The 13,247-nt window shown below is 39.6% G+C and overlaps 2 protein-coding genes across 2 annotated transcripts in view; both read right to left on the bottom strand.

The window, feature by feature from the left end:
- LOC144629610 (uncharacterized) overlaps window positions 1-13,247 on the bottom strand; it is a 214,315-nt gene that overhangs the window by 24,329 nt on the left and 176,739 nt on the right. The window lies entirely within an intron of this gene.
- On the bottom strand, window positions 6,418-12,773 carry LOC144631048 (uncharacterized). Its single transcript, XM_078489421.1, has 6 exons — window positions 11,341-12,773; window positions 10,366-10,616; window positions 9,714-10,012; window positions 9,240-9,457; window positions 8,142-8,820; window positions 6,418-7,409 (listed from the first exon to the last, which is right to left on the bottom strand). Exons 1-6 carry the CDS (start codon window positions 12,388-12,390, stop codon window positions 6,577-6,579), a joined length of 3,330 nt encoding a protein of 1,109 aa, XP_078345547.1. The 5' UTR covers window positions 12,391-12,773; the 3' UTR covers window positions 6,418-6,576.

The following is a 13,247-nucleotide window of genomic DNA, read 5'->3' as shown; positions in this document are numbered from 1 at the left end:
GGGTCTGGAGCAAACAACATAGCCTGAAATAGTCTTCTAGGAAGTGCTTTTACAAAGGCTTCGCAAATTTCGAACCTCTCAGGGTAATGCTTAGCAATTACAGCGAGATCTGAAAAGCGCTCTTCAGGCATCGTTGATCTGGTGCAGTTTTTGATCCGTGCACTACTGATTGGTAGGGCGCACGCAATGAGCAGAAGACGATGGATGTTTGGAAAAGCATCCTCGTCATATGCGCCAAGTGCTAATAGAAGATTGCTTGGAAGGTCCTTCTCTGCTGACTGCCACATCGATGCCATCTTCGCAGCTCATTCCCAAGGGATTTGGGAAATGGAAGTTCATTTTCCCAGAACAGCATGCCTTCTTTTGCTTCACATAGCTCCAGGGTGTTTTTAACTATGACTGAGGGTACTAGATAAAGCAATTGACGGGCATGGCGATCCTCGTCAGAAAATCGGTCTTGCATTTGATCAATTGGACTAGAACTGGGAATATTTGAGCGATTCCTGTGTATGTTTGTCTTTCTGGGAATAGCTTCAACGATTCCCAGTTTCCCAGCAATCCCACTCGTTTACGTTTGAATGAATTTCACCTGTTCATGTCGCCTGTTATATCGGATCCAGACGCGATCCTGATACGACCGTCACCTTCTTGCAAGTAATATCCTCCACAGCAGTCGCGAAATGTACATTATATTTTCAAAACTTGAAAAGCAGTCGAATAGTGTTGGTAAGACAACTTTGTAAAAGACAACTTTGTTTTATTATTTTTAGGAAGAATAAAACAAAATTACAACAAAACATGCCGCTCAAAGGAGGGGGAGGGGGAGTTCCAACCCCCTCAACCCCTCTCCTGGTTCCGCCTCTGACAACGCACAGACTTTTAACAATAACGGCCAATGGTTAATGTTTTGCTTTATTGGGAAATAAATTAGTTTCGTATTTTTAAGACATTTTGGGGATGGGTGTATGTTTTGCAGTAGAGACAAAATCCTTAAGCCTGTTGGTATTGTATTTCGTGCGCCGTAACAGCCACGATTGTAAAACGCTGAAAATGAGGTGACTCAGCTTTGCATCTTTGAGTGTTAATTTTACATTCCAAGTATCCTGGTTGGCAGAGTTTTTTTGGTGTCGTGAGTTGTTCGCAATTTCGCGCAATTACTGAGCAAGGTTAGAAATTCTGACACCAGGGAATAAATCCAGTGTTCGAATAAGCGAAATAGTCAAGACTTCTTTTGGCGACCTTTTTAATATATTTTTCGAAAGAATACTAGACAAGTGGACTTTAAAGCATCATTTTATGTGTTTATATTGTAAATAATATGATTAAAGTAACACTTTTAAAACCGAGTTTCGATTGTTTTCATAAACATCACTTTCTGTCATTCATAACGCAAATCGTTAAAAACAAAAAGTAAGCGTTTGCTTAGTATTTTACGTGGATAGTCTACGGGCAAAGTCCGGACCTATTATGTTCGATTGACTACTGTGGCATACATATCATTTTAATAAGAGAGTTTAACTCAGTATCCCTCCCACATATGCACACAATATGGGAGACGCGGTGACTTCGGATCGAGCGTTTCGTAATCAAGCACTGACCGAGGTTATTGCATTGTGTTTTATGGCAATGCATTTACCGGCAAATGAATATTGAAAGGGGGGAGGGGGTGGGGTCATCTGTTACGCCACAAAATGTAATAACTGACACAAAATGTAATAGTAACGCAAAATGTAATAACTTTTGCCACAAAATGTAATAGTAACGCAAAATGTAATAACTTTCGACGCAAAATGTAATAACGTCGGTAACGCAAAATGTAACAACTTTTGACGCAAAATGTAATACATAAAAGTAACGCAAAATGTAATAGCGCAAAATGTAATAATGTTTTGGTTGGTATATATTTGTTCGAAATATAAGGAATTACATGTGGGTAAGGGACAGAACATCTGTATTTTTTTTTAAACTGGCGGACGCCACGAGTTTTTCCAAAAGGCTACTTTGATTTTTCCAGGGGAAAAGGGGTGAATAGGTGACCTCTCGTTAAATTCCTGTAGAAAAGTATTTTTTCATACAAAAAAGCCCTCCAAATAACACATGCCTTTTTTTATTTTGAAATTAAGGTACAAAAACTACGATTTGTAATGGTATATATGCTAACTTTATATGGCAACAATGAAATATCATTCAATTCTTTATCCGTCCGTTATATTATCACGCTAATTTTAATTAATGGTAAATAAAGGTGACGGGCCTACACGACTCCTACGTTCGTGACATTTGTAACCTTTGCCGTTTTATGTTGAGTTCGGTCTTTCGATCTTTTTTGCTTCTGACTTTTTTCTGAGGGTTCTGTTATTATTTGGAGGCTTAATGTCTTGAATAGAGCCGTAAGATTGTGTCCATTAAGTGTTAGTTTCTTTACTTTTGCATTCTTGATACTCTTTCACAAGGGAAGAAAGAAATGTACTGTTCATTCCATCATCCACCTTCTTCCCAGACTCTCCAAAAGTGCTTTGCCATTTTATGGATTGCAGGAGGTCGTCAACCAGGTCATTGAGTGCAAGACCATCGCCGTGTACATACATGTCCAACATGTCATGAAAACGTTCAATTATCTCTGATCTCATGTCAGTTCTTTTACTTCGCCCATAACACTGATATGGGCGAGTGGGTGGCAGTGGATCAACTTCTGTGGTTTGGCTTGTAACAGGCTGTGTAGATGGAGGGGGCATGGCAACCACATCTCTGCTGTGGTCAGTTTGGGTTGAGGCATGATGTACCACTGGCAAAGGATCATCAAACTCGAAATGTTCAGCTGTGTGTTCACCTTGTAAGGCATCAGAAACTGTTTTCTGGTTTTAAGAAACAAAAGTGGCAAATTAACATCTCGCCAAAAAAAAATCACATAATGAAAACGATAAATAAAGAAGAAGTGGTACACTAGTACTACTGCATTGTTTGAGAATATTCGAGCAAAGACACATTGCAAGGTTTAACCTTACCTGCAGCTTATCGTATTTTGTTTCCAACTGGATACGGCTTCTACAAGACGTGCAGATCTTTCTCTTGCGACCTTTGTGCCGGCCATCCTTGTTTATATCACAAAACTTCGCCTCAGATTCTGTGGCAACCCTCAAATCGGTGTTATCCGAATGTCCCCACGTGTTATGTTGCGGACAGCAACACGAAGCGTTTGGAGGCATTCTTCACTTTAAATTACGTTTTACATTCCGAAAATTAAATAATATCTGTCTATTCAGCTTCTATTAGTTTTAAACTCAAAAAAGATACTGAAATTGTAGCGAAAAATACTGATATCAAGGTGAGAACTTCACGCTGATGTCTCCATCCAATATGGCGGCCGATATGAAAAGACAATATTCTTCTCGATTAGAGCCAGTTCCCCATATCCCATGGTAACGAAACTCGGTATATACAATGAAAATGATGCTGGGACCTAGTTTATCGCCAACAATAGAACAAAATTTAATTTCAAAGCCATTTTTACGCCAATTTTGACTTTTCAGCCAATCAAAGGCCAAGAATTTAATTCAATTAATGGATTAGCTGTTGACAGCTTTGAATTTCGGATGCCTACGTCTTGTGCGAATCATTACTTAGTAATGATTCTCACAAGAAGTAGGCAAAAATCAACAGGCCGGATCCAAAAACAACCGTTTGGCATAACAGTGTTAATCCTTTAATTAAATAAAAATCCCTAACAGTGATTGGCTAATTGCAATTGAAGCGCGAAATTTGAATTTCAATTCTTGAATTATTCACAACAATGGCATTTTCGATCGTTTGAACTATACGAATCGATTAAAAATGTTAAAAACTACAAACATGTCAAAGGACAAGGCTTTACAATATGAGGAAGACAACTTTTTCAATCAATGTTCGAACACAATAGCAATTAGAGTAATGCGACACTGCGCAAGTAGCCGCCTTCATTGTTCTTCGTCACTGATCTGTCAACAAGCGCGCGTGTTGTTGCGCGCACCATCAAACTGAAACTAGACTAAATATGTATCCACAAGAAGAAAAGGCAGCAAAAGCCACAATCTGTTTGCCATCACCTCACAAATGTTCTTTGAAAAATGTCAATAAAAGTTCTTAATAAAAGATTTCACGTTGAAATGAGTTCACGACGTCCATAGCATTGCATCCTTCCTCCATTTCAAGACGTAACTCGCCGCTTCCAATTGTGTAGAATGTCTTAGATAAAAAAAAGAGTTCTTCTGCGCTGAACTCGAGCCCATGTGCTTCTATCGTCACAAGTTCAGGGCAGGAGCACAAACACGCGATGGCGAGAATAGTGAATTGAGTGTTCCCGGAGATCGCGATGTTCACCAGCTCTCCTATGCTTTCTTTGGAAAAAAATTCTGTACAAGAAAAGAATGGCTTCATATAAAGTCATACAGAGCCCGAGGCTGAAAAGTTTCTTCCCATGACAAATAACCCATCTCCCTTCAAATATCCGGATGGTTCATCCAAAAATACCATAAATTTGTGTTTTTTTCTCAATCAATATATTTTTTTTGTTGTGAGTTTGATAGTAATCGATTACCTAACATCGCGATACTGATTTCTGTCGATTGACTATGCCTGGTTATTTATGTCAATGATCAATAAACCTTTCACAGTATATCAAAGGGGTACAGGGAGAACATTGTCCCAGGGCCTTCTCACTCTTCCAGATAGTCAAAAATCATATGTTTCACAAATATTGGATATTTCTCTCTGATGTGCTGTACCAGGGTTCTTATGAACTGCAACATTGAACCTGGAACAGACTCTCCATTGGGGTTGAGAATATCCCATAAGAGAAATTGGCATGAGGTCATTCTAACATGATAATTGATGATCATTATTGCTTTTATTACTGTAATTGATAATTGACGGAGCTACATGTAGGAATTGGCAGAGTCTGATGCTGTTTGCTATGGATTACTATCAGTTTTGCCTGTAAAGATGTTTTCCTGAGTTCGTTTGTAGTCGAATGTCAGCACCAATGCATACATGTAAATATGTCTTAATGACCTTGCCTGATTGCAATGGTGGAATAAACATTTTTTGAAATTTTGAACTTTATAGAATACTATAAATAGATTGAGCACATCTGAAAAATTTTTTCTGACCTTTTCACTACTAAGAAAAATAATTCATATAGGGAAATAGCCAAAACTATTGTACTCAGACAGAACACTTGGCAAAAGACAGGAAATCTCTTCGTGTAACCCCCTTCTCCACCCTAAAAAATGTTCCCTTGTGTGATTCGCCCACTCTATCAGGAGCATAAACAAAGTAAAAGATTAAAACCTCCTTGTGCCATTTCTCCAGCAATATTATGCAAGCTTCATGCACACCTTATATGAAAGGCACAACTCGAACTTTGAGGCCAACAAATTTTGTCCATTTGACAAATCAGCCACGAAATATTGTGAAGTCCCCCCCCCCCCAACCCCTACACAAGGTGGCTTCTCGTTGAGTACACTTGTTATGACCATTTCCCTTATTGAGCTTGGAGTTTGATCATTTTGGGTCAAAACCAGAATTGACTGCAAATTATTCATAGGTTTAGATAATTCATCTTTAACTATTGCATTCATTTATTCAATAATAAAATGAGTGGAATAAATCCATGGATTAAACTTTCTAAACCTTGTTATAGTTCACCACTAAATTTTCTCCGATTCCGATTGGTATAAATTGATTACGTGAGGCGATAGTGTTCATCCGCAGAGGGCACTATCAGCCCATAGTGCCCGTCCAAGAAAAATGCTTGGATGGATAGTGCCCCCCCTTGAAATTTTTTGTAAACAAGCGTTTCTTGTCTGGTTTTGTTTCGTTTGTTAAATTTCGGCTTTCAATTGAGTTTTTTATCCTGAGAAATTAAAAATAATTTGCGATGCCTGTTTTTGAGTGGGTGCACGGAGGAAAATTTAGTGGTGAACAATAAAAACGATAGAGTGTTTCTGTCGAGGAACTATCAGCTGATTTTTGCCCCGCGGAAATTTGATGTTCTTAAAACAAATATTAGCCCAAAAAACCCAGCTTTGAGGAAAAGTATGCTACATGTAGTTTCCGCGGGGCAACTATCAGCCGTTAGCATAACCACACTGACCTACTATTGGTAATCGCGCAATCTGATTGGCTACACAGGTGCCTACTATCGATCCGTAGAAGGCTCTCGGAGCGCGCGCTTAGTTTTCGCATAATTTTATCAAACCTTCAATAAATCAATTCTAGTGATATTCTGAGTTTAATAGATCGGTCAGTGGGTTATGCTAACACAATTAGACGGCTCGCTCTCGGTTTCTACCGGCTTTTGATAGTTGGCTCGGGGCTTCGCCCCTCGCCAACTATCAGCCGGTAGAAACCTCGAGCTTGCCGTCTAATTGTTAAATAGTTCCACGACAGAAACACTTTATGGTTTAAATAGTGCCTAATACAATCTTTTTTCTTCATAGTATCAGTGCTTCAACAAACATGTCAATAAAAAAAAATTCTCCAAAGGAGAAATGATTTGATGGAAACCATCCATCAACAGTACCATAAGTAATTATGTTCTTAAAAATAAACAATCTTTGTCATGGTTGCAACAGCAAGAGGTTTTTGCCAGATATCGGTCATCATTGCATCCAGCCATTGAGCTAGCAGATATATACAGCCTGCTTGACTGCACGCTATGATAGCTCCATCATTGCCATGGCTATGAGAATTGATGATCATCGCAGAGCTGTTACAGTTCACCACTAAAAGCATGGTTCGGTTTTCAGAAGTTAAAACGCAGCATGATTTCGATGCGTTATTCTGGGCCACTTGAATCAATGCATTAGCCAACTGTTGAACTGGATTGACACCAAAAATGTCTGTTTGCTGTCCAACACCTAGCACCCCACATTCATTATCTGCTAAAGCCACCGCATCTTCAACATCAAGATCAACTGCTTGTTGATCAAACAAGTCATCATGCATTTTGTTTCCTTTGATCATTGCTTCAAATAAAGATTTCTTCCATGACTCAGCTAGAATGTCCCCTGTTGGCCAAAGCAAGTGCCCCTCCATCCATTGTTTCCCCATGAGTAAGGCAATGAAGGCACATGCATTACTGCCTGTCCTTCCTTGGATAGTGGACTGTGATTCTGTGAAAGTCCATTCCACAACACCGGCTACATATGAAGAGGGACTGCCCTTTATCAGTCCTGTTGGTCTTGCTCCAGTTGACAATGGCCTTGGAGTGGATGGTGTGTCATCTGGTGCATCAGGGACTGAAACAGATGTGTGAGCTGAATTGCTGCTAGCGTGCTGAGTACTAGAGCCTTCTGGACAATTTGATTCCTCCCTCCTATCCTCCCTCTCAACTTGGCCTGTAGAGTTGATAGTTTGTGGCATCTCTCCCCCTTTCAAACAAACCAAAATGCCACTTGTAAGTTACAATTATAATAAGTTACATTTAAGGTGATTCCCTAGAAATAGAACTGCTCATAGATTTCCAACCTAACTTTGCCAGTTGGTTGTTTACCTTAAGGGAAGTTCAATTTTGAAATAAAAAAGGGGGTCACCGTATTCGTTTAGGAGCAGGAAGACCTTGTATTTTCCATATAATTCCTTATATTTCCTTTGCGAGTAATGCTGAAAGTGCACGTTTTCGGTGATTATGTATTATTCTGCCATAGAAATTGATCTGTATTCATTTTATAGAAAGAATTTGGTCGCTACTTTCGAACTAAGAGAAAAAAATGATAGGTCACCGAACTCGTTTACGAGAAAACGACGATTTCTTTCTCTCGCGAGCCAAGCCGCATAGAAAAAAGCCGCCATTTTGTTTATGTGCGCGCGCTAATTACGCGTAAAATTCTGCGCAGTAAGGATGCGCAATGCAATACTAGGGAATCACCTTAAAGCTACTTCCTGTTGTACGCAAAGACAAAAGCTGAATAGATCAGAGTCTAGTCTCCGAAACAGTTAGTTACAGTACCACAGCAAACCAATTTTATGTTTTCCTTGTTTGTCATGATTAATAAATAATTACCATTAGCAAACAAGTTGGCCATATGTAATAAACACTGATACGCAAGAAGCACCTTAAGGAAAAAGTGGCTCACCTAAAACAGCAAATCATGCCTACATACCTTCTTGTTGTGACCGCAGAAGTCTCGCTTCTTCCATCATGTCCTCTGCCAACTGCTTTTGTTTGCGATGGTAAGTACTCCACCAGCTCTTTATTTGCGACTCCTTCAACGGGGTAATACCAGCTTCTTTCATAGCTTCAATGACACCAGCAGGATTTGCTCTAATTTGAGATGTCCTCTGTTTTTCGTAGAAGAGAATCATGATGTCCTTTTGCTCTTTGGAGAAGGTCACTCTTTTAGCCCCTCCTTGTTTTAGGGCAAACCCAGATGATGGTCTGTCATCTGCTTGAATCCTGGTGCTACTGTCAATAGGTGTAAGGGTTTCATTTCCAGAGGCATCTGAGGTTAGCTGGATGAACTGAACAGAGTATGTGTCACCTCCATCCTGCTGTCCATCCACAGTTTCATCGGAAGGTCGCCACACGTCGTATGATGTTGTAGCACCTGTAGACCCTGCAATTGGCACACTTCTAAGGGAGATGGCTTGCATCTGTGTTTTGGTTTTACTGACCACTTTTCCGTAGCCAGCAATAGACCTTGCTGTTATCCCACCCTGATACGGTCCATCATTTGGAAACTTGAAATTACCAAACAGAGAGATGTCTTTAAAGGTGCCCACTTTTCCAGGAGCCTTTGATCTGTCAATGCTCAGTTTTCTGCACCTGACATCCTTCATTGACTGAAATAAACAGAGCATTCAAAGTATTTTTCTTTTTCAATAAACAAGTTCAACTTTGGGTTTGTAGGTGAAAATTGGCATTTGTATGTTGAGGTTTTTGTTTATCTTTGGTATAAAATTTTAAAACTATGATAACTATTTTTTCTTATAAAAATTTTCTATTTTAGAACAAAAACTACAAAGGCAAAAAAAAAAAGCAAAAAAACAGGAGAGACAATTTCTTAACATTAATAATGCCAGTGGTCACCTTGTTCCTTATGCATTGTATATTATATAAGCACCTGGGCAGTTTTAAGAACTCTCAACAAGTGTGGCTACTCATTGTCTTTCTGTATGCACTTCATTCATCTCAACTCAGGTGCATCAACTATTTCCTTAATGAGATTAATATTTCTGTCAAGGGCCATGTCATTCCTTACCTCCAACAGATCGGCTAACTGTTCCCCAGACTCCAAATCATTTCCAACACGGACCCAGCGCACTAACTTGTGGGACACATGAGCAAAATGAGTATCAAGGACCGTCTTTCCCTCACCAGCTTCAAAGTTGTTGTATTCAACCAACGTTATTCCAAACACAGCATTCACCTCTGCTAGATATGTGAGGACAGCGGAGTTATGGTAATGAGGACCATTATCTGTAAAAAAAAAAATTGCAATGGTAATTTTTAGAAATACCACTCTGAAAAAATTCACTACCCTGGTTTACAAGTATTAAAAGTAAATGAAAAACCGCGTCATTTTTTAGCTGAGGGTTGAAAAACAAAACAGCCAAAAAGAAAGCTAGAAATTAATGAATGTATGAGAGTTTCACAGAAAGAAGGCAATAACGTGTAGTCCAAGAAGTAACCTTTCAAAACAAGAAACAATAAAATTTTGAGTCCATTCACTTACCAGAAAATAAGTAAACTTGAAAATTTGGAAACACTTTTTCCATCCAAGCAAAGCCAACGTCAAGGGCAGATTGGGTGAACCAAGCATCTTGCTTAGTGTCATCACACCAAAGGTCTAGCACATCAATCCTTCTTTCACCAACAGCAACTTGTGCTATGACATAGAATCCATGCAGGGAAATTCCACGCTTCCCATACCAATCCCGCTGGATCTCACGGGCACGCATACACAGTTTCAGTTTCATTTTATAATCCATTATGACAACAGCTTCCCCAGGTTTAAGATTTTTCAATACAAATCTTAAAAATTAAAACAAGAAAAAAAAATCTAAACAATGAACCATTGAACAGCTTAAGGTACACGTATGCTGACACTGAAGCCCGAATAGAAAAAATGGATCCTTTTTTAAGAAAGGAAGCCTACAAGAAGAGCATCTGAATATTTTTATTCTTTTACTTAACTGAACAAAAAAATTGTGACAGGCAATGAACTTCAATGAATTGGAAGATGACAAACAATAAAGATGCCCCAGCCCAGTAAGTGAATTGGGTAAGCAATGTGCATCACTGGTTGTTAGAGAGGCATCTGCAAGGTACACAACAAACTGCCCACTATCCTTCGCTCAAATGATAACAAAGCATTTATTTCCTACCTGTAGTAATCACCTTGGTGTTTTGTCCTTAAAATGTGCCCAATATAGGCCCAGAAAGTACTTGTGATTTCTTCAAACTGCTGTGAATAGGCTGTCTGTTTCTCTGCTGGTGTAGTGGCAATTGCAGCAGACACAAGGGAATGGATGTCATAATACACGCCAAATTCAGCTGACCAGTCATCATGGTTTTGGGTGCAGGTGCCAAAGGCATGACTCATGCACAATTCCAGACAGCTGCGATGATTGTGTGCCTTGATTTGAGACAAGTGAAAAGTAGTAAAGAAATAATAATTTTTATAATACCTGCCATGGTAAACACTGCAGTAGAGTGGTTTTCACTCGACTGTCCAAAGTAATTCAGGGTTGCTTTGGTTTTGCGTTATTATGCTTAGTGTTAGGCTCAATAAACTTCGCGCCACTTTCTCAGCCAATCAGCAGTAGAACCAAAGCAGATTTTTCTTCACTTTATGCCAGCTTAGTGTATTTGCTTCAAGGTCTGACTGGTTCACTGGATTTTCTGTGTCCTTTGTAATTGGCCAGAGGGGTTACCAAGGTTTTGGTTTTATGACACTCGATTGAAAAATGCTCTTGACTATTTTCATTATGAAAACTAAAAAAATTCCCCAAATAGGTGATTCTTGGAATAATGCCACTAGGCAAGGTATGTAATAATTCCCCAAAACTCATTATGTACAAGGTTCAGTTGTCACTAGAAAATGACAATAACAAATGCAACAATAGCATTAGTCTATGATGTCTTGATACTTGTCGGAGGAATGGTTGAATCACAATCAGTACACATCGTTTTACTTCTCATTTTACTAAACAAAATGGAAAATCGTCTGAAATGTGCCAACTGTTCAAGGTTAGAGCATTTACAGTACAAAAGACAAAAGACATTCAGCAGAAACAACTTTACATGACTGTATCCTAAGAGTATGCAATACATGTACAGTATGATAAACATGAAAATACCTCATGTGAAAATTTCGTCTTGAGGTATCTTTGAAGAGTGGTGACGTTCTTCTCAGTGCCACTTAACTCGTACTGTGGCGAATCAGCTGCTACTTTCTGGATAAGTACCTTTAAATTTGTGAAGTTGGCATATCCAAAATCTTCGCACAAATTACACAGCCCAGCCAGCATCGTGTTGCTGCGAAAGTTCTTTGGAAGGTGAGCATAAATATAGCTACTTTTCACTCCTCCAGGGAATTCCAACTGATACTGTTGAACTACCTCCTTAATCGAACTTTGCCAATATCGTACTGGGGTTTCTTCTCCACCAATAACAACACTCCTGCAAGATGAAGGGCGTGATATGTCATCACACAGCAGGAACTCTGACAATTGATCCAAAGTGTCCTGTGACACACACTGACGGCTAAATTTTAAGGACTCGGGTGGCACACCTCCTCTTCCAAACAAAATACGGTGTACACGTGCCGCATGCGCAGTCACTGTGCTTTTAGAACACTTGAAGATTTGTGTAAGAAATGTCTGTGGATAGTCCGCTGCTACTATCGATAACAGCCGCCTTCTCTCTGCGGAATGGGTGGTGAGTCTGCCCAAGCTATTAGCAGCGTCGACTCTTGTCTTGAATGATTGGGGGGTATTTCCATGAAAAGCAATCTGGCTGCTGGACTTCGTTCCAGATATTTTGATTGGCTGTTGAAGTTTTTTAGATTGCTTTCTAATAACACTGTTAGTTTCTTTACTTTTGCATTCTTGATACTCTTTCACAAGGGAAGAAAGAAATGCACTGTTCATTCCATCATCCACCTTCTTCCCAGACTCTCCAAAAGTGCTTTGCCATTTTTTGGATTGCAGGAGGTCGTCAACCAGGTCATTAAGTGCAAGACCATCGCCGTGTACATACATGTCCAACATGTCATGAAAACGTTCAATTATCTCTGATCTCATGTCAGTTCTTTTACTTCGCCCATAACACTGATATGGGCGAGTGGGTGGCAGTGGACCAACTTCTGTGGTTTGGCTTGTAACAGGCTGTGTAGATGGAGGGGGCATGGCAACCACATCTCTGCTGTGGTCAGTTTGGGTTGAGGCATGATGTACCACTGGCAAAGGATCATCAAACTCGAAATGTTCAGCTGTGTGTTCACCTTGTAAGGCATCAGAAACTGTTTTCTGGTTTTAAGAAACAAAAGTGGCAAATTAACATCTCGCCAAAAAAAAAAATCACATAATGAAAACGATAAATAAAGAAGAAGTGGTACACTAGTACTACTGCATTGTTTGAGAATATTCGAGCAAAGACACATTGCAAGGTTTAACCTTACCTGCAGCTTATCGTATTTTGTTTCCAACTGGATACGGCTTCTACAAGACGTGCAGATCTTTCTCTTGCGACCTTTGTGCCGGCCATCCTTGTTTATATCACAAAACTTCGCCTCAGATTCTGTGGCAACCCTCAAATCGGGGGTTGTCCTAAAACCCGGAATGCCGGAAGCCCGGAAAACCGGAATGCCGGAAATCCGGATAAGGAGGCCCGGAATCCTAAAACCCGGAATGACCATTTTGTGTACGCCTTTTTCAAGATAAATACGTGGAAATATGTTATATTTTTGGGAAATTGGAAGTTTGTTACGAGTTGCCAATTACGTTGCGAGTTAGCAAATCAAATTGTCAATTTCGATACAAAGCTCCCAACTTCGGCCCGACTGAACTTCGCAATTTAGCTAGTAGGAAGAAACAAAACGTTTCAAAGTCACGGCGATATCTGAACTCAATGATTTTAAAGGAAACAAGTTATAAAAGGTTAAAAAACTTTAAATTAATGTTTAGCTTTGTTCAGCGAGCCGTAAACATGTTGGCGTGACAAATTAGTCTTCCCTGTTGCCTCGCTTCGGCTTCGATTAAAATCA

The sequence above is a fragment of the Oculina patagonica genome, chromosome 11 (genome assembly GCF_052425735.1).
Source record: "Oculina patagonica isolate OP01 chromosome 11, crgOcupat, whole genome shotgun sequence".
Classification (NCBI taxonomy): domain Eukaryota; kingdom Metazoa; phylum Cnidaria; class Anthozoa; order Scleractinia; family Oculinidae; genus Oculina; species Oculina patagonica.
The sequence above is the reverse complement of the archived record's forward strand: the minus strand, read 5'-3'. Positions and strand labels throughout refer to the sequence as shown.